At 40.5% G+C, this 21528-nt stretch overlaps 1 protein-coding gene across 2 annotated transcripts in view; it reads left to right on the forward strand.

The window, feature by feature from the left end:
• Positions 1 to 21528, forward strand: part of NTPCR (nucleoside-triphosphatase, cancer-related) — a 38358-nt gene that overhangs the window by 7457 nt on the left and 9373 nt on the right. For both annotated transcript variants that reach the window (XM_046655152.1, XM_046655153.1), the window contains one exon: positions 20194 to 20403. In XM_046655152.1, the coding sequence (XP_046511108.1) occupies positions 20194 to 20403 (210 nt within the window). The remainder of the gene's footprint in view (positions 1 to 20193; positions 20404 to 21528) is intronic.

Consider the following 21528-nt stretch of genomic DNA (forward strand, 5'->3'; position numbering starts at 1 on the left):
ACATTCGTGTACAAGTTTTTCAGTAGACATCTGTTTTCAGTTCTTTGGGGTGTATGCTTAGAAGTAGAAATGCTGGGTCATACAGTAATTGTATATGTAACTTTGAGGAATCACCAGACTGTTTTCCAAACCAACTGCACCTTTCTACATTCCCCCCAGCACTAGAGGAGAATTCTGATTTCTCTACATCCTTGTCAACATCTGTTATCTGTTATTTTAATTTTATCTATTCTAGTAGGTGAGAAGCAGTATCACATGGTGGTTCTGATTTGTGTTTCCCTAATGACTAGTGATGTTGAGCATCTTTTCATGTGCTTATTATCCATTTCTGTATCTTCTTTGGAGAAATGTCTAATTCATTTCCTTTGCCCATTTTTCAATTGGCTTAGTTCTTTTTATTACTGAGTTGCAAGATTTCTTTATAAGTTTTGGATAACAGTCTGTTATCAGATGTATGATTTGTAAGTATATTATTCCATTCTGTAGTTGTCTGCACTTTCTTGACAGTGTCCTTTGAAGCACAAATGTTTTTAACTTTGAAAAGTCCAGTTTATCTATTTTTCTTATGCTCTTTGTGCTTTTGGTGTTTTATCAAAGAAGGCTTTGTGTAATAGAGTTTCACAAAGATTTACTCCTATGTATTCTTCTAGGAGTTTTATAGTTTTGCTATTACATTTAGACCTGTGGTCTACTTTCAATTAATTTTTGTATTTGATGTGAGGTATGGATCCAAATTCATTGTTTTGCATATAAATATCCAGTTGTTTCAGCATCATTTGTTGAAAAGACTATTCTTTCTCCATTTTATTGTCTTGGCAATCTTGTCGAAATCAGTTGACCATAGCATAAGGATTAATTTTAGACTCTCAGTTCTATTCCATCTATCCTCATTTTACTACTGCAGTGTCCTGATTACTGAAGCTAGGATTTTGATAGAGAGTGTATTGAATCTGTAGTTCAATTTGGGGAGTATTGCTCTCTTAATGGTGTTAAAGCTTTTGATCCATGAATACAAATGTCTTTCCATTTACTTAGATCTTCTTTAATTTCTTTCAACAATGTTGTTGTGTAGTTCCCAGCGTATAAGTCTTACACTTCTTTTTAAAAAATTTATACCTTAGTATTTTATACTTTTGATGCTATTATAAATGGAATTATTTTCTTAATTTCACTTTTGGAATTTTCATTATTAATATATAGAAATACAATTGATTTTTATATATTGATCTTGTATCCTGCTGCCTTGCTAAACTCATTTACTTAATTTTTTTGGTGAGAGAGATTGTCCCTGAGCTAACATCTGTGGCAGTCTTCCTCTGTTTTGTATGTGGGATGCTGCCAGAGCATGGCTTGCTTGATGAGTGGTGTGTAGGTCCACACCCGGGACCTGAACCTGCAAACCCCGGGCCACCAAAGCAGAGCATGTGAAAATCACTATGCCACTGGCCCAGCCCCACTAAAGTCATTTATTAGTTCTAATAATTTTTAGTGAATTCCTTAGAATTTTCTATATAAAAAAATCATATCACCTGCAAATACAGATCATTTTACTTCTTCTTTTCCACTTTGGAGACCTTTTATTTCATTTTCTTGCCGAATTGTCCTGGCTAGAACCTCCAGTACAATGTAGAATGGAAGTGGTGAGAGTAGACATCTTGGTCTTATAAAACATTCAGTCTTTCACCATTAATTACAACTTACAATGTTAGCTGTAGGTTATTTGTAGATGGCCATCGTCAGGTTGAGGAAGTTCCTAGTTTGTTGAGTGTTTTAGAATGAAGAAATGTTGGATTCTGTCAAATCCTTTTTCTGCATCTACAGAGGAGATTATATGATGTTTATTCTTTATAATAATATAGTCTATTACATTAATTGATATTTGGATAGTAGGTGAATCTTGCTTTTTTGAAATAAATACCTCTTGGTCATAGCTTTTTATATGTTTCTGGATTGAGTTTGCTAGTATTTGATAGAGGCTTTTTGCATCTATATTCATAGGGCGTATGGTCTGGAGCTTTCTTTCCTTGTGATATCTTTGTCTAGTTTGGTAGATGTCAGGGTAGTACTGGTATCATAGAATGAGTTAGGAAGTGTTCCTTCCTCTTCTAATTTTTGGAAGTTTGTGAAGGATTGGTATTTTTCTCTGAATGTTTGGTAGAATTCATCAGTGAAGCCATGTGGGTGTGGGCTTTTCTGCATGGGAAGCTTTTGAATTAAATTTAATTTCTTTACTTGTTATAGTTCTGCTGATTTTGTATTTCTTGTTGAATCAGTTGTGGTAATTTGTATCTTTAAGTAATTTGTCAACTTCATGTATCTAATTTGTTGGCATATAGTTGTTTGTATATTCCCCCATAATCCTTTTTGTTTTGTACGCTCTATAGTATTTTCCCTTCTTTCGTGCATTATTTTAGTTATTTAAGTCTTCTCTCTTTTTTTGGCCCGTCTAGGTAATGGTTTATAATTTAGTGGATCTTTTTTTCCCCCAGTCTTTTAAAAATTACTTTACTGAGGTCATATTGGTTTATAACATTGTGTAAATTTCAGGTGTACATGATTATATTTCAGTTTCTGTATAGACTGCGTCGTGTTCATCACCAGTAGTCTGGTTTTTATCCGCACCGTATGTATGTGCCCTTTTACCCCTTTCGTCCTCCCCACACCCATTTCTCCTCTGGTAACCACCAATCTGTTCTCGTTATCTATGTGTGTGTTTGTTTAGCTTCCACATATGAGTGAAATCATGTGACATTTGTGTTTCCCTGTCAGATTTATTTTGCTTAGCATAATACCCTCAAGTGCCATCCATGCTATCGCAAATGGTACAATTTTGGGGTTTTTATATAGCTCAGTAGTATTCCATTGTGTATATATATCACATCTTTATCCATTCGTTTGTTGATGGGCACTTGGGTTGCTTCCGTGTCTTAGCGATTGTGAATAATGCTGTGATGAACATAGGAGTGCATATATCTTTTTGAATTATTGATTTCATGTTCTTTGGATAAATACCCAGTAGTAGAATGGCTAGATCATATGGTATGTCTATTTTTAATTTTTTTTTTTAGTGAGGAAGAGTAGCCCTGAGCTAACCATCCATTGCCAATCTTCCTCATTTTGCTTGGGGAGATTGGCCCTCAGCTAACATCTGTGGCAACCTTCTTCTGTTTTGTACGTGGGATACCTCCACAGCATGGCTTGATGAGCAGTATGTAGGTCAGTGCCCGGGATACAAACCTGCAAATCCTGGGTTGCCGAAGCAGAGTGAGTGAACCCAACCACTCTGCCACTGTGCTGACCCCCACTATTTTTAATTTTTTGACAATTCCCCATACTGTTTTCCATAGTGCCTGCACCAGTGTGCATTCCCACCAGCAGTGTGCGAGGGTTCACTTTTCTCCACATCCTCTCCAATACTTGTTATTTCTTGTCTTCTTAATAATAGCCATTTGGTCAGACGTGATGTGATATCTCATTGTGGTTTTGATTTGCATTTCCCTAATAACTACTGATGTTGAGTGTCTTTTCATGTGCCTTTTGGCCCTTTCTGTATCTTTTTTGGAAAAATGTCTGTCTACATCCTCTGCCCATTTTCTTTTTTTTTTTAAAGATTTTATTTTTTTCCTTTTTCTCCCCAAAGCCCCCTGGTACATAGTTGTATATTCTTTGTTGTGGGTCCTTCTAGTTGTGGCATGTGGGACGCTGCCTCAGTGTGGTTTGATGAGCAGTGCCATGTCCACGCCCAGGATTCGAACCGACGAAACACTGTGCTGCCTGCAGCGGAGTGTGTGAACTTAACCACTCGGCCACGGGGCCAGCCCCTCCTCTGCCCATTTTTTGATCAGGTTGTTTGTTTTCTTTTGGTTGAGTTTTATGAGTTCTTTATATATTTTGGAAATTAACACCTTGTCAGATATGATTTGCAAATATTTTCTCCCAGTTGGTGGGTTGTCTTTTTGTTTTGTTGATGGTTTCCTTTGCTGTTCAGAAGCTTTTTAGTGTGATATAGTGCCATTTGTCTATTTTTTCTTTTGTTTCCCTTGCCTGAGGACACATGGTATTTGGAAAGATACTGCTAGGATCAATGTCAAAGAGTGTACTATGTATGTTTTTTTCTAGGAGTTTTATGGTTTCAGGGCTTACGTTCAAGTCTTTAATCCATTTTGAGTTAATTTTTGTGTATGGTATAAAATAATAGTCTACTTTCATTCTTTTGCATGTGGCTGTCCAGTTTTCCCAGGACCATTGATTGAAGAGACTTTCCTTTCTTCATTGTATGTTCTTGACTCCTTTGCAGAAGGTTAGCTGTCCATAGATGTGTGAGTTTATTTCTGGGCTTTCAGTTCTGTTCCATTGATCCATGTATCTCTTTTTCTGACAGTACTATGCTGTTTTGATTACTGTAGCTTTGTAATATGTTTTGAATTCAGGGAGTATGATATCTCCAACTTGGTTCTTTTTTCTCAGTATTGCTTTGGCTATTCAGGGCTTTTTGTTGTTCCATATAAATTTTAGGATTCTTTGTTCTATTTCCATGAAGAATGTTAGGATTCTGATTGTGAGTGCATTGAATCTCTGTATTGCTTTAGGTAATGTAGACGTTTTAACTGTGTTTATTCCTCTAATCCATGAACCTGGAGTATCTTTCTATTTCTTTATGTCATCATTGATTTCTTTCAATAATGTCTTATCCTTTTCAGTGTATAGGTCTTTCACCTCCTTAAATTTATTCCTAGATATTTTATTCCTTTTCTTGTGATTGTAAATGGGATTGTATTCTTGATTTCTTGTTCTACTATTTTGTTATTAGTGTATAGAAGTTCAACTGACTTTTCTGTGTTGATTTTGTACTCTGCAACTTTACTGTATGTGTTAATTATTTCTAATAGTGTTTTTGGTATATTCTAGGGTTTTCTGTATATAGCATCACGTCATTCACAAAGAGGGACAATTTTACTTCTTCCTTTCCAATTTGGATCCCCTTTATTTCTTTTTATTGCCTAATTGCTCTGGCTAAAACTTCCAGTACTATGTTGAATAGGAGTAGTGAGAGTAGACACCCTTATCTTGTTCCTGTTCTCACAGGGGTGGCTTTCAGTTTTTGACCATTGACTATGATGTTGGCTGTGATTTTTTTTTTAAAGATTTTTTATTTTTTCCTTTTTCTCCCCAAAGCCCCCCCGGTACATAGTTGTGTATTCTTCGTTGTGGGTTCTTCTAGCTGTGGCATGTGGGACGCCGCCTCAGCGTGGTCCGATGAGCAGTGCCATGTCCGCTCCCAGGACTCGAACTAACGAAACACTGGGCCGCCTGCAGCGGAGCGCGGGAACCCAACCACTCGGCCACGGGGCCAGCCCCATGTTGTTGGCTGTGATTTTGTCATATATGGCTCTTATTATGTTTAGTTACTTTCTATACCCATTCTATTGAGAGTTTTTTATCATAAATGGTTGTTGGATCTTGTCAAATGGTTTCTCCACGTTTATTCTTCATTTTATTAATGTAGTGTATCACATTAATTGATTTATAGATGTTGAACCATTGCTGCATCCTTGGAATATATCCCACTTGATCATGGTGTATTGTCCTTTAATGTATTCTTATATTCGATTTGCTAATAGTTTGTTAGGATTTTTGCATCTATGTTCATCAACGATGTTGGTTTGTAATTTCCCTTTTTTATGTTTTCGTCCTGTAGTTTTGATATCAGAGTAATGCTGGCCTTGTAAAATGAATTAGGAAGCATCCCATCCTCTTCAATATTTCAGAATAGTTTTAGAAGGATAGATATTAAGTCTTCTTCGAGTGTTTGGTAGAATTCTCCATAGAAGAAGAAAAGTCCTGGCCTTTTGTCTTTTGGGAAGTTTTTGAAGACTGTTTTCAATCTCTTTATTTGTGATCAGTCTATTCAGATTCTCTATTCTTGATTCAGTTTTAGGAGGTTGTATGATTCTAGGAATTTATCCATTTCTTCTAGGTTATCCAATTTGTTGGTGTATAGCTTTTCATAGTATTCTGTTATAATCCTTTGTATTTCTGAAGTGTCTGTTGTAATTTCTCCTGTTTCATTTCTAATTTTGTTTATTTGAGCCTTCTCTGTTGTTCTCTTGGTGCGTCTAGCCAAAGTTTGTCACTTTTGTCTGTCTTTTCAAAGAACCAGCTCTTAATTTCATTGATCCTTTCTGTTGTGTTTTCAGTCTTTGTTTCATTATTTCTGCTGTGATTTTTATTATTTCCTTCCTTCTAGTGACTTTGGGCTTTATTTATACTTTTTTTCCAAGTTCTTTTAGGTATAGTGTAAGATTGTTTATTTGAGATTTTTCTTGTTTGTTGAGCTAAACCTGTATTGCTATAAACTTCCCTCTTAGTACTGATTTTGCTGGATCCTGTCAGTTTTGGTATGTTGTGTTTTCATTTTTATTTGTCTCTAGGTATTTTGATTTCTCCTTTGATTTCTTCAGTCATCCATTAGTTGGTCAGTGGCATGTTGTTTAGTCTCCACTTGTGACTTTTCCATGTTTTTTCTTGTAGTTGATTTCTAGTTTCATACCACTGTGGTTGGAAAAGCTGCTTGATATGATTTCAGTCTTCTTAAATTATTTGAGGCTTGGTTTGTTTTCCAACATATGGTCTATCTTTGAGAATGTTCCACGTGCACTCGAGAAGAATGTGTATTCTGCTGTTTTGGGATGGAATGTTCTATATATACATCTGTTAAGTCCATCGGTGGTCTAGTGTTTCATTTAAGGCCACTGTTTCCTTGTTGACTTTCTGTCTGGATGATCTGTCCATTGACGTAAGTGGGGTGTTAAAGTTCCCTACTATTATTGTGTTGCTATCAGTTTCTCCCTTTAGGTCTGTTAATAGTTGATTTATATACTTTGGTGCTCCTATGTTGGGTGCATCTATATTAATAAGTGTTATGTTGTTTGGTGGAGTGTCCCTTTTTCATTATATAACGCCCACTTTTGTCTCTTGGTATCCTTTTTGTCTTGAAGTCTGTTTCGTCTGATATAAGTATGGCTACACCCACTTTCTTTTCCTTTCCATTTACTTGGAGTGTCATCTTTCATCCCTTCACTCTGAGCCTGTGTTTCTCTTTAGAGCTGAGATGTGTTTCCCAGAGGTAGCATATTATTTGGTCTTGTTTTTTAATCCATTCAGCCACTCTGTGTCTTTTGATTGGTGGATTCAATCCGTTTACATTTAGGGTGATTATTGATATATGAGGGCTGATAATACTCCCATTTTTCTCTTTTGTTTTGTGGTTGTTCTGCACTTCTGTTATTTCTTTTTCCTTGTGTTTCTCTCTGCCATTTCAGTTTGGTAGTTTTCTGTGATGTTTTTCTCAGTTTTCTCTTTACTTACAATTTGTGACCCTGCTCTGATTTTTTGTTTTGTGGTTACCGTGAGGTCTGTATAAAAGATCATGAAGATAAGATAGTCCTTCTTCTCATAGCCCCTTACCTCCATTAGCCTGTGCCAGTTCCGTCCTTTTCCTCTACTTCTCTTGTGTTTTTATTGTCACTAATTATTCTTTGTGTTGTGAGTTTGTGGCCTAATTGAAGTGGTTATAATTATTTTTGATGCTTTCTTTCCCTTTTTTATGTTACAATTCTTTACTAAGCTATTCTGATATGAGCTTATTCTGTCTATTTTCTTCCTTGCTCAAAGCTTTGTAAACCTTTGCCTTTTTGTTTCAGGTAGGAGGGCTCCTTTCCACATTTCCTGTAAGACTGGTCTAGTGCTGATGAACTCCCTCAGCTTTTGTTTGTCTGTGGAAGCTTTTATTTCTCCATCTTATCTGAAGGTTAGTTTTACTGGGTAGAGTATTCTTGGCTGATACTTTTTGTCTTTCTGTATTTTGAATATATCATTCCACTCTCTCCTAGCCTGTAAGGTTTCTGCTGGGAAATCTGCTGAAAGCCTGATGGGGGTTCCTTTGTAGGTTATTTTCTTCTCTTGTGCTGTCTTTAATATTTTTTTGTCATTGTCTTTGGATAGTTTTAATATATGCCTTCTAGGTCTTTTTGCATAAAGTAATTAGGAGTTCTATTAGCTTCATGTACTCTTATGTCCTGTTTCTTCCCCAAGTTTAGGAAGTTCTCAGCTATTATTTCTTTGAATAAAGTCTCTGCTCCTTTCTCCCTCTCTTTTTCTGGGATGTCTATTATCCTAGGGTGCTGTTCCTAACTGAGTCAGATATTTGTCCTAGAATTTCTTCATGTTTTAAAAATCTTAGTTCTCTCTCTTCCTCCAGCTGAATCATTTCCAGGTTTCTCTCTTTGAGCTCACTAATTCTCTCCTCTACATGTTCTGCTCTATTTTTAATGCTTTCTGTATTATTTTTCATCTCATAAATTGTCATCTTCATCTCCAGAATTTCTGGGGTTATTTTTAGGGTTTTGGGGAAGTGCTCCTTCTGTTCATTAATTTTATTCCTGAGGCCATTGAACTGTCTTTCTGAGTTGTCTTGTAATTTGTTGAGTTTCTTCACTGCAGCTATTTTGAATTCTGTGTCAGTTAGATTCTCATCTTCTGTGGCTTGAAGTTTGGTTTCTGGAGAGTTGTCATTCTCTTTCTGTTCTGCTGTGTTACTGTAGTTCTTCACAGTGTTTGATGAATTGATGCTCTGCCATTACTTTTGTGGTAGTAACCACCTTTTTCTTTGGGTACGGCTGTGGTTACTTTGATTCTGAGCTGCTTCTGGCTGGATTTGAGAGCCTGCACTTTCCACCCTCCACTGTCTCTGCCAGAGGCATCAGCAGTGCCCTCCTTGTGCCTCTGAGGTTGCTGGTGCCTTACTGCTTATGATGTCACAGGTGTCACCACTGGGGTCACCAGATTGCGAGTACTTCTGTTTCTGAGATCACCTGGGTCTCGTGTTCCTCCACTGTTTCTCCATGGGCTCTCTGCGGGCTTGGGTGCTGCTGCCCCATGCACCGCCTGTCCTACTGCTCTTGGATTATCTGGAGTTGTTGGCTGCACTACTGCCAAGGTGCTAGCTTCACGAGTGTTGCTGTTGCTGCTGGGGTCTGGGGACCCAGGGCTTATATGCATCCTCTGCTGCTGGTGGAGGCAGTGTCCAGTGTGCTGCCACTGGGGGCTGGGTCAGCAGTTCTCCTGTGGTTACTGAAGCCTCTGGTCGCAGGGGACACCTGCCACTGCTGAGGGGGAGCAGGAGCTAGGCAAGGAGAGGTTGTTATTGCTGCTCGCTCATAATTCCGTGTGAAGACTCCAGCTTTGGGCACTGGATCAATACAATGAATTGATTTTTACTTACTTTGCTTAGAGCAGACTAAATCCTGGGAGGGCAGCGTACACAAACGTGCTTAATGTCTATCTGTGAGATTATGTAAGAAATTGTATGCCAATCGGAATAAATACTTGAATCTCTTCTTTTTTTAATTAAAGTAGTAAGAAAAGCAGACTTCTCTCAACTTTTTATACTTTGATTACCAAACCTAGACATTCACATTCTAGGTAGGAAAAGTTCCTGGGCTGCAGGTTCTTACACAGTCAAGGTCATGGATTTCTTTTCTGAAGCAGAAATTTTCTCCCCATCTCATGTATTTTATTGGGATGAAGAAGGGAAAAGGGATTAGTGTTTTGCTTTTATACTTAAAAGAAAAGAAAGAAAAAAAGTGACTAGGCAAAAATAGTGGACTATAAAGAGAAGTTTTATTATTGGAGATTGGAATGACCAACTAAAGTGAACTGAAAGCTTTAGACAGGTGAGAGCATTTACGTGGGTGAAAGCTTTATACAGGTAGACAGCAGGTTAGTGTATAGTGTTGGGATGTATAAAAACACAAACTCTGACAGTAAGTTAAGAAATATCTATTAAGTGCCTCCTATGTGTGAGAAATTTCACTGTGGGTGAAAAATATTTTGAGTTGTTTTCTTAAATGCTATGAAAAACATAGGAAATATAATTCTCGGCTTGCGCTATCAGGGCTATGCCTGCTGTGTACTGGGAAGCATGAGTGTGGCTGGGAGCTGAGAAGCACCTTGAGTCTGGGAAAAGGCAGGAGGAGCTGGCCCAGGCATGACCCATCCCCATCACACTGTGGCACCCTGTGTCATTTCCTAGGCAGGAATGAGGACCTATTGACTACCATGGGTACATGTGGGAAATAAAGAAAAATAGAGCAAGATTGGTAAACCTTCTAGACTTCAGTAAGATTTTTAGAAAGTCCTTTGTAGGGTTAATTGTTGTTGATTTTTTTTCATTCCATGGGTGACATCTTTCCTTATTTGTCAACATTTATTTTTTTCTTAAGTATTAAACTTTACATACTCAAGGTAGAAAATATGTAAAAAAAAAAATGAAAATAAAAAAGGAAATATGAGTAGTTCATAATCTTGTCATTGAGTTAACCAGTATTAGCATATTTTGTTTCTGCCCTTTTTCTATACCTAGTTTATTTATTCAGTCATCCAAAATTGGGGAAAATGCTATATATAGTTTTATAGGCTTGAGTATTTTTCCGTAATATGATCGAGTGATGTGGGAATGGTCTTAGAACATGATAATCTTCAAAACTGATAATTCAATGATTGCTTAATGTTTCATGGTGTGGATTTTTACCTCTGGTATAACCGTCATTCCCTCAGTGTCAGACATTTAGGTTATTTACCACCATTGTGATGAGGAACCTTGTAACACACAGGCTTTGTACATCGCATCAGTCTCTCCAGCTGTGATTGTCTCCCTGGGAAGGGTCTGAGAGTGGAAGTACTGGGTGAAGGGGGGTGAACGTTCAGGGTTTTGCTGTGTGTGCTGAGGTGCTCCTGGGACAGCTGTGTCACTTTTCACCCCACTGCCAGTGCGTGAGCGTGTCTGTCCTGCCGCACTCTTGCCAACACTGAGCACTATGCTGATTGCCCATACTAAACATGCTTTTATTTAATTGAAATTTTATTTAATCTTTTATTTAATCTAAATTATTCATTCTTTTCTCATTTTTTTGTCTTTTGGCTTAAAGAGATCTTTTATAAGGCAAATAACCTTTTCATATTTACTGACTATATTCTTCTGAGTTTGTCACTTTGGTTATTTTTTTTTCTTTTTTTAACTATTGAGAAGGTCTGTCCCTATTCTACGTTAATATAAAATTTGTTTCTTCTTCTTTATACTTTTTTTAATGTTGATATTTTTAATCCATCTGGATTTATTTTGAATGTAATAGACAATGAGACTCTCAATTGATTTTCTTCCAAATACTTAGCCAGTTTACAAAAACCATTTGTTAAATGAGCCATTTCTCATTAGTTCATATGCTTCATTAATTATATTAAAAATACGTGTGGGTATGTATAATATTTAGGGTATCTGTTCTCTTCCATTGATATGTTTGATCCTTACATCAGTACCATACGTTTTTAATTATCATGGTAATTACTTGTATTATTATTCTTCAGAAAATTATCTTATCTGTTCTTTTTTGTTCATTTTTCCAAACTGTATTAGGATTGGAGGTAATAGTGGTGATGGTGATGATGGTAGTAGTGGCAGTAGTAGTTAAGAGCTGTTGAGTACAAACTGTGTGCCAGACACTCAGTCATTTAATCCTCAGAATAACACTATCACTATGTTTCTGTTTTACTTGTGAGGAAACTGAGGCATAGAATAGAAATGAACTTTGCCCAGAGACACACAGCCTGAAGGTGGTAGAGCTGCCATGAATTGTAGAATCAAAACTTTATTATCCATTGTACAAAGTCGTATATGGAGTAATTGGAACTCTATGAAATTTTAGTTATTTAGATATAAAGAGTATCTTAATTTTTCAGACAACCTTCATGCTCCACCACCAAAACCATAGTATCTTTTTTCATTTCTTTCTTTAAAATATTTTTGGTAAGATTATTCATAGGTCTCTTCCATTTTCTGCTGCTACTATAGCTAGGATTTTTTTTTTTTTTTCAGTTTTCTTATGATCAAGACTGATAGGATAACGTGGACCTTTTTCATAATGGTCTTTTTGACAACCACATGAATGCTGTATTAGAATTTGATGCAAAGTAGGATTTAACATTTTGTTGGCTCCCTGCTTACACAAAAAAATAACAATAGGTTATAATATTTTGAAAAACAAAGGACATCTACCCAAAGCCCTATTTTCTAGGCTGAAAAGTGTCATTTTTTAATCAAGATCTGTGGAAGGAATTGTAAGCTAGAACCAGAACACCCAGTGAAAGTATTTCCCCGTTTTGATCAAAATAAGGCTTTTAGTTTATATTTGTTTTTGAAAGCAGGATCTACATTTGAATCTGGAATAAGACTCTGCTTCAGATCTTTGAAATTTCATTTGAGAAAACTCCTGTCTCTGGAAGGGTTAGTTTTTATCACTTGACCTGCAAATGCCATTTAATATTTCAGGCCTCTAGGCTTTAGACAGAATTTAGAAAACTCAAGTTCTAGTCAGGATCCATTCTTGAAAGGTTGCCAGGAGCCCAAGCATTACTTTAGAATTTCCCTCATTGTTAGCAAATGTGACATTTGTTTCTTTGTTCCTCCTCACTCTCTATTTCTGTACCTCATGATTACACATTTGTGTTGCAAGATCAGCCAGGGAAATTAAAAGCTCTCTGATGCAAACATAGAAATTAATTTTAACATTTTCAGTAAAAACATTTCTGCAGTGAATCAAAACAGGAAATGAACTGAGAGCTCAGTGTGAGGTTGGCTCTGCAGTTAATGTAGGACTTGTCACAGTGACCCTCCCTGTAACCTCCCTGATTCCGCTGGGTAGGTCTGATGCGTCACTGTTGCTGTCTGCTGGCCTTGGCGAGGGTCTCTGGAGTTCAAGGCTGCGCAGCTTCTGCCTTGGGTTTTGGTACCTTCATGCAGTTCTCGCAGCCCACTCCTGAGAAACATGGAAGAATCACATGCTCCTTAAGTGGGACTAGGGGAAAATTTGTATAAACTGCCATCTTTCTCCTTCTTACTCATTCGCTTTGTCAATTTCCAATACTTCCTTCCGGCTGTCTCCTCCCGTCCACATCAGTCCAAAGCCCTCCACTCCGGGAGGCTCACACGTGATGAGCTGGGGGTTTCCTTGAATCTGATGCTGAGAGAGTGTGCGTGTGAGTGTCTCCCTTTTTTGTATTGATTCTAATTTTAAAAATTAGGAAAAAAAAGTTGTTAAAAAAACTTTATTTGGATGTAATTTTACTGTCAGAGAAAATTGCAAGAATAAAAATAGTGCAAGACCACTGGTATGCTTGCTATCCAGAGTCAGCTATTTTTAACATTTGCCCTATCATTTGTTCACTCTTTTTCCCCGTGTGTGTGTGTGTGTTTGTGTAAATATATAAATTTGTGGGGGCAACCATTTTTATTTTGCATTAATCGGGGTACTTAACTCATAAATGTTCAGTATATTTTTCCTAAGGATAAGGATATGCTCTTATATAATTGGTACAGTTAGCGACCACAGCAAATTTTACACTGAGGAAATACCTTGATCTAATCCACCATCCCTCTGACAGTTTGTCAGTTGACTTAACAGTGTTCTTTGTAACATTTCTCTTCCTCCAGTCTAGAGGTACCTATTCCATTTAGTCATTGTATCTGCATAGTCGCCTTTAATCTGCAGCGTTTCCAGTCATTCTTTGTCTTTACGGCATTGACGTTTTTGAGGAATACAGTTCTACTTTAAAAGGACATTCCCCTCTTGGAGTTTTTCTGACGTTTTCTCACGATTAGGTTTAGCCAGAATACTGCATAAATGGTGCTGCCTCTTTCTTGGGCATCACCTCTGGAGGCATGTGGTGTTTGGTGGTGTTAATTTTGATTTTCTGATCAAAAATTGTCCATTTTATCCACTGCATGTTTGCTGTTTTTTCCTTTGAAACTAATAAGCGGTGAGCAGGGAGACACTTTCAGACCATGCATATCCTCCTCATCAGAATTTCTCCTTGTTAATTTTAATTTTTTTATCTTCATTAGATTATCTTAAGATAAAAATAATTTTCTCTTGAGGCTTTAACTAGAAAGCCAATTTGACTACTGCCTTTTGAAATACTTTCTGTAACCAGGTGAGCAGTAATTAACAAACATATGATCACTGTACAGGGGCTGGCCCCCTGGCTGAGTGGTTAAAGTTCCGCGTTCTCCACTTCAGCAGCCCGAGTTCGCAGGTTTGAATCCCAGGCGCAGACCTACTCCACTCAGCAGCCATGCTGTGGAGACATCCTACATCCAAAATAGAGGAAGACTGGCACAGATGGTAGCTCAGAGCTAATCTCCCTCACCAAAAAAAAAAAAAAAAAATCATTGTACATTCAAAAGCTGAACTAAAAAAGCTGTAATAGTTGATTTTTCCTAATCTAAGCTGTTCTCTGTATTTGTATCCAGTTACCTCATTAGTTAGGAAAAAAGTAATCACCATTTTACAGCAGCAGAAACAAATTTCTCCCCTCCAGGCAATGTCTAATGAAAGGATATCGGGTATCAAAGATACCAAACTTTTATCAAAAGTTTAAATATTGACTAAAATTTTTGCTAAGTGAGTGAAACTTAAACAAAAAAAGATGTTGGGGCTGGCCTGATGGTGTAGTGGTTAAGTTTACATGCTCTGCTTCAGCGGCCCAGGGTTCATGGATTTAAGCCATGCTGTGGTGGCATCCCACGTATGAAAAATAGAAAAAGATTGGCTCAGTGACAATCTTCCTCAAGCAAAAAGAGGAGGATTGGCAACAGATGTTAGCTCAGGGCCAACCTTCCTCTTACACACACACACACACACACACACACACACTCAGAGTTATTGTAAACACTATTAGCTGGTAAGGAAGTGGCAAGAGTGAGTACATTGGGACATTCCTGGTCATTTCTCTTGTGCTGTGTGTAAGGAGTTGTGCTTCTAGTAGAGGGAAAAGGTCCTTTCACCTGCAGGTCGCATCTGCCTACTGAAGGGGACCATTCTCTGTACTTGATAAACTGATGTTGGTGATAGTAACTGTTCTGAGACCCCAAACATGTAGGTCTTTTTGTGTAATTGAAAGTAGTACAGTTGCTCCCCCAAAATTAGGATTTTCCTGGCTCTGCCTCTGTAGGTCCCTAGAGACTAAAGTGTTGCTTCTCATTGGAGAGAAAAGTAGTTTCTTCATGGTTTGACGACTGTCTTAGGTTCCTTGTTTTCCCTATTTTATATCGAGAGTGTGCAGGTGGTATTGCACACGGGGTGTGGAAGAGAGCTTTGACATCAGGTGATCTTGGGTCTGACTCGCAGCTCTGTCACTTGGAAGCTCAGTGACTTCACACTCATTGTAAATCACTTCCTTTCCTCATCTGTAAACCAGAGATGCTGATACCTGCTCCATGAAGTTATTAGGACTGAATGTGATAATGCTTGTAAACGGCGTCAGTCCCTGGCGGAGAGGAGGTGCAAACACAGGGATGGTTCTGAATATTCTTCTTGAGAAAGTGAGCGAGGTGACTGTCAGCCGTATTGTGGGAGGAGCCTCATATGAACAGTCTGATTTGTATTTACTGGGAACCCGGGGGCCAAAGAGAACCATAAATCTGTCATGGGCACCCACGAGCCCAAATGTCCAGGCTGGTCCCCAGCACTGGGATCACAAGGAGTACTGGGTGCTCGATCCCTTGGGCTGACTGTCAGCCAGTAGCTGCTGTTTGAGTCCCAGGATAGTTCTTGCAGCTTGGAAAATGCCAAGGGTGCTGTTCTGGTGCCCTGCGATCAGATGCTTGTGTCCCGGAGAGTCCAGTTAGGACACAGGAGGAGCCTCAGAGCTAGTCTGCCGGGCCCTGGGCCAGGGATCTCCGGCATGTCAGTGGGGGCAGCTTCCACCCAGGGCACACACGCCTCAGATGGGAAGGGCTGGGCTGCAGGGCGAGTCAGGCAGTCTAGGTATCTCATCCTGGCTGCCAGCCTGTGATTTTATTCCCTGAGGACAGACAGTCGACTTGCCGCCAGACTGCTAAGGGCTTCTGAAATTTTAGGCTTGGAATAAACACGCATAAAAGTCTGATTGGAGCCCTGCATGTTTAGCTACTGACTTCAGAGGATCTAGGGGTTGTGGGCCGGCTTGGCTGTGGCTGCTGTTATCACCGTTCACCTTTCCAGCTTCCCTGGAACTCGTGGCTCTTCGGGGCGAAGGGCCACGTTCTGCCTGACTTCTGAGCGACACCCCCCGCTTCTCTCCCATGATTTTTGATACTTGCTGTCCCAGACAGGCAAGCTCAGAAGCCAGTCTATGTGTCTGATGTTAAAAAAAGCTAACCTTGATACCATCAGAAATATTAAATGATTCAGAATAAGGCAAAAAACACTTTAGCGTTCTCTCAGTTCAATATTTTGGTTAAATTGCGTATTTTATGTTTACATTTTCTTTGTATTCTTCAAAGTACATACAAAGATTAAACAGAGGACCAAAAAGATCACACTATTTTCAGGTCTCTGGCACGACCAGTACAAAGATATTTTGTTGTTGCTCTAAATCGATTTAATCTTTCCAGAAAGCAGACTAGCTGAGTGCAACCAAAGCTATAAAATTATTCATAGTTTCTCTTACCCCTGGCTGGTCAATTTTAGGACTCTATCACCCCAAGGATATATTTTCTCCCTCAGAACAAACAGACGGAAAAATAGGCTTTGCACAAAGAAGTTTTTCTGAGTCTTTGTCACCGTGAAAATGTATAATCAGCTGAGACAGAAGCCTAGGAGGAGGGCGTGGTTGGTGACAGGGGCTGCGGTGGAGCTTTCGGCAGTCCTGCAGCCTGTGTTGCCCTCTGGGGAGAGAGGTATGCGAGGGAGAAAGTGCGTGTGTGCGTCTGGATGGTGTGTACCCAGGACTTGCGCCTGGTGGCCCAGAGCCCTCGAAGTTCTTCGGGAGCTCCCTCTTCCATTTTACTCCCCCTGCAACCTGAAAAGGGGAGGAGGGGGCGGTTTTCAAACCTGGGTCCTAGTGTTGTAAGGCCGTGTCTTTATCAGCTCAGAAGAGAATTTGGAACAGTGTAAACAGGGTGAATATTTGTGCACTGGCTTATTTTTTGTTTTCCTCTAAAGTTGCTTGAATTTATTTAGAAATAAAACAGTTTTGAACATGAGTGATTCTTTTATTAAGTTCTCGAATATGTGTTATTTAGAAAAACAAACTGAGGGGTTTACAGGTTTCTGAGTGGCTTAGCATCTGAGATCTGTCTCTCACTTGAGCATGAATACTTCCATTTTCCATTAAAAATCCAAGATTTATATTTGAGATTCCTGTAGTTCCTGGATAATAAAGTCCCTCATTCTGGACAGAAGGAGGCTTTTATATAAGCTCAGGTTTTAAGATGAGCGTTTCCAATTGGTAGGAAACAGTGTTTGCCTGTGTGTCCAGGGACCTTTGTGCGGAGTTTAAATGCTGCTGTGAGCTGTCGCTGGTGTGTGCTGTGGAGCACAGTAGGCTGGCTGTAGAGCCCTGTGCTGTGCATTTATACCTGCTCGTGTGTATTTGCATCCGTGACTGCCCACATATGGACACTCCAACAAACACATACACGGGTACGCACATCCTTTCTTATTGTCTCTCTCTGAGTTGGCTGCCTTGCTGTCATTTTCATGGCCAGAGTAGAGTTCTGTTTGGCTTTTAGATAGTAGCCTCTGGAAAAACAACATTTACCTTTATTCATTGTCTCTGGAGGCAGCAAAATGCCCCAAGTACTCCTTGATAAAGAGTCAGGGCAATTGGAATGGCTTGCTCTTGTGGAATTGTCTTATTTTTATGCTTATGAGCAGGTGGCTGATAGTTGTTTTATTTCTCCCAAATTTGACATTCATTTCTGAAGAAAAAGTTTGGAATAAATAGTAACTTACTCCACAGACACTCCCCCTTACTCCCCATTCCTCCCTCACCCCATCAGTGGAGGTGATGTTGGCTGCCTCACCTTAGCCTTGCAGCATCATTCGATCCCATGAGAAAGAAAAAAATGACTCTAACTCTGTCCCTGTATGTATGTGTGTGTGTATATATGTTGTCCCTGTATATGTAGATACGCACAGACGTAAACCAAATTGAACGGTAACAATGAAGTGCATTAGAAACAGAAGTTTGCGTGATTGTTTAGACGTCTCTTGGATGATCACAACGGATCCTTTCCTGGTCTTTCTGCAAATAAAATGAGTGGAAAATAAGTTATATGTATGTGCTATTAGGTAGGAAAATAGAGTACCACTTACTTAAGAGTTTGAAAACTGCTGCTCTGATGCTTTTCTCCAGTCACCTCCTGGGTTTATACCCCACAATCTCATATTGTCTATTCCAAAAAATGTCCGATGTGTCTTCCTGACTCCACACAGCTAGTAGCCTTTCTAGCACAGCTTGTGATCCTCCCTGGCTCAGAATCTCTCAGCTGTTGGCCAAAGTCTCCATCCCTCTGTGCATCGTACACAGGGTTTTAGGATCTGCCCCTCACCCTGTCTGTCACTGGCTGCCGCCAGCCGCACTGTACCATAGCTTTGGTATTTGGAATTTGAGCAAAATCTAGCTTAACTCACACATACATTCTGAGAATGTGCTGATGTCATTATTTAAGGAGTCTAAGAATTATCGTGAACAGTACTTTGTAACTCAGCTTTACATACAGGCTTCAGAATGACCTTTTATGCAAAGATATATGAAATGTCACCCAGCATTCACTGCAGAGTTTCTTATGTGTTCTGTTGTGCCCCTGCTTTGGAAGAACTGCTCAAAGTCATGGCACCGTTCTCTGGGAGGGCTTTCCAGAGAGCACGTGAATATTAGTCGTCCGTTCCTATGTAACAAATTACCCCAGAATTTAGCAGTTTAGAACGAACGTTTACGACCTCTCACAGTTTCCCGGGGTCAGGAATCCAGGGAGGGCTGCGCCGGGTTTTCAGGCCTGGGGTTCTCGTGGGTCGCAGTCATCTGAGGCTTGGCTTGGAGGGACTCGCTCCCATGCTCCCTCTCATGGGTGCTGGGAGGCCTCAGTTCCTCTCTAGCTATTGACTTGAGGCCTTCAGTTCCTTCCCACGTGGACCTTGTCGTCGGCTGCCGGAGCGTCCATACAACATGGCAGCCGTCTTCCCTCAGAGCAAGTGATTCAAGAGAGAGAGAGAGAGAGCATGTGAGCATGCACCAGTGAGAGAGAGAGACAGAGATGTTGAGAGATTGAGACCAAGACGGAAACAATGGTCTTTCTTACCTAATCTCAGAAGTGACATACCATCTCTTCTGTCATATTCTAGTGGTCCCACAGACCAACCCTGGCACTGCATAGTAGAGTCTACACAAGGGTGTGAATCTTGGAAGCTGGGAATCAGGACTCTTAGAGGCTGGCTGCCACACCTGTTCCTAGTGGGGTCTTCAAGGAAGTACTGGATATGAATTGGTCATAAAGTCACTAGAAATGTGAGATTTAAAGGGCACAACCCTCACTTTTTTTTTTTTGAGGAAGATTAGCCCTGAGCTAACATTTGTCACCAATCCACTTCTTTTTGCTGAGGAAGACTGACCCTGAGCTAACATCCGTTCCCATCTTCCTGTACTTTATACGTGGGATGCTGCCACAGCATGGTTTGACGAGCATTGCATAGGTCCGCACCCGGGATCTGAGCCAGTGAATCTCAGGTGGTCGAAGTGGAACATGCGATCTTACCCACTGTGCCACCAGGCCGGGCCCTCACTTTTTTCTTTTAACCAAGACTCTTTTCCTTTTTCTTTTAACTTTCAATTCTTTCTACCAACCCTCGTGGTACAGATTATGAAACACAGGCGTTTGCCTGCACCAGTTACCTCCTCCCAGCAGACAGGGACCCTCATATGACTCAAAATGGACAAAAAGAGACCAGTGTTAGTAAGTCCACCCACGTTTGCTGTCTCATTTCTTTTAAACCCAAGGCATTTGGGTCTGTTTACTTTCTGGGTAAATATACATATAAAGCGTGGTTGTTCTTGGAACCACTGAAAAGTTGCCAGGAAAACTGGGTGGCTCAGAGTGTTGAGTGACCCAAGTGCTGCCATCTCCCAGGGAGCTCTTCGGGAGGGGTCTGCTAGGTAATTGCTCCCTGTGGACCACCAGGTGACCTCCTGTCTTCCAAAGTGTAGTTGACTCACCCTGGTGTGACTGCTGGTCAGTGAGTGACTGAGGAGTGGGACCCCAGTGCCCTTTGCTTAATGTGACTGCAGCGTCCCAATTAATGTCTCTGTCATCCTTAGGCGGGTTCCAGCAGTGGCCCAGGGCAGAGAGTGTGTGTCATTGATGAGATTGGGAAAATGGAGCTCTTCAGTCAGCCTTTCATCCAGGCTGTTCGTCAGACACTGTCCAGCCCAGGGACCATAGTCCTTGGCACAATCCCAATCCCCAAAGGAAAACCGCTGGCCCTCGTGGAAGAAATAAGAAACAGGAACGACGTTAAAGTGTTCAGTGTGAGTACAGCCAGTCCTGCATATCTGCAAAATGGAGCAGGTGACCCAAAACAGCGGATGGCTCTAACATATACCTTTGTCACTGAATTACTGTTTTTTTTCCTCTTAGGCTAGAATATAGGTGAGTCTGATTTTCTCGGAATTTATAGGACCTAAATTGTATCTCTACTCCATGAAAAAACAAACTTGCCCGTAGGGGAGCCGCCCGCCCATCTCAGCTGCTCTGGCTGTGTTCTCCACCTTCCCCACGAGGCACCAGGACCTCCCCGGCGTCCAAGTCCCCAGAGCAGCTGGTGCTGTTGGTCTCAGCACATCTCTTCTCAGGGTGATGGTCAGGTTGGGATACAGAGGCAAATCAGTGCCGTTTTATTGTAAAGGTTTCCCTTTCGAACTGACCCACTTCTGCTTGTGGGGAGAGGAAGCTGTAGCTGTGGTTTGAAGCACGGCTTCCAGGTGCTGTAGAGCAGCATTGTCCAATAGAGTTTTCTGTGATGATGGAGTGTACTGTCCCGTGCAGTAGCCGTTAGCCACATGTGGCTATTCACATCTAAATAAAATAAAAAATTCAGTTCCTCCACTTACACTGGCCACATTTCAGGTAGCCACATGGACAGCACAGCTGTGCAGTCCTGCTAGGCAAAGTGAGGTTTGCAGACCAGCAGTGTGGGCATCACCTTGGGAGCTTGTAAAACGTGCATTGTTGGAGGCCTCGCCCTGATCTAATGAATCGAGCTCTCTGGGCCTGGGCCTGGTCCTGGTCATCTGTTTGAATGTGCTCTCCAGTGGTTCTCAGGCCCCCTGCAGTTAGAGGGGCCGTGCCGTGGAGCACATGCGAGAGATGAGTAGTTCTGTCCTACTATTTGGTGGCAGTGTCTGAGCCAAGTTGTAAGGGACTTTGATACCACTGCTGGCACTTTGCCTAAACGCTTGGCTTTTCTTTCCTCATTGTCTTTGTGTCCCCTTCGTAGTCAGATATTGTCTTGCCCAGCTCCACTTTGGTTTGTGTCAATGATAGCCACATTCTTGGCTGAGCTCTGCTCATGCCCCTCTCGCCCCACCCCCCAGTTTAAAAGCTGACTGGTCCTGTGGGTACCAAGTGAACAAATCAGGCTGACAGGGCCACCC

The sequence above is a fragment of the Equus quagga genome, chromosome 2 (assembly GCF_021613505.1).
Source record: "Equus quagga isolate Etosha38 chromosome 2, UCLA_HA_Equagga_1.0, whole genome shotgun sequence".
In the NCBI taxonomy this organism is placed as follows: domain Eukaryota; kingdom Metazoa; phylum Chordata; class Mammalia; order Perissodactyla; family Equidae; genus Equus; species Equus quagga.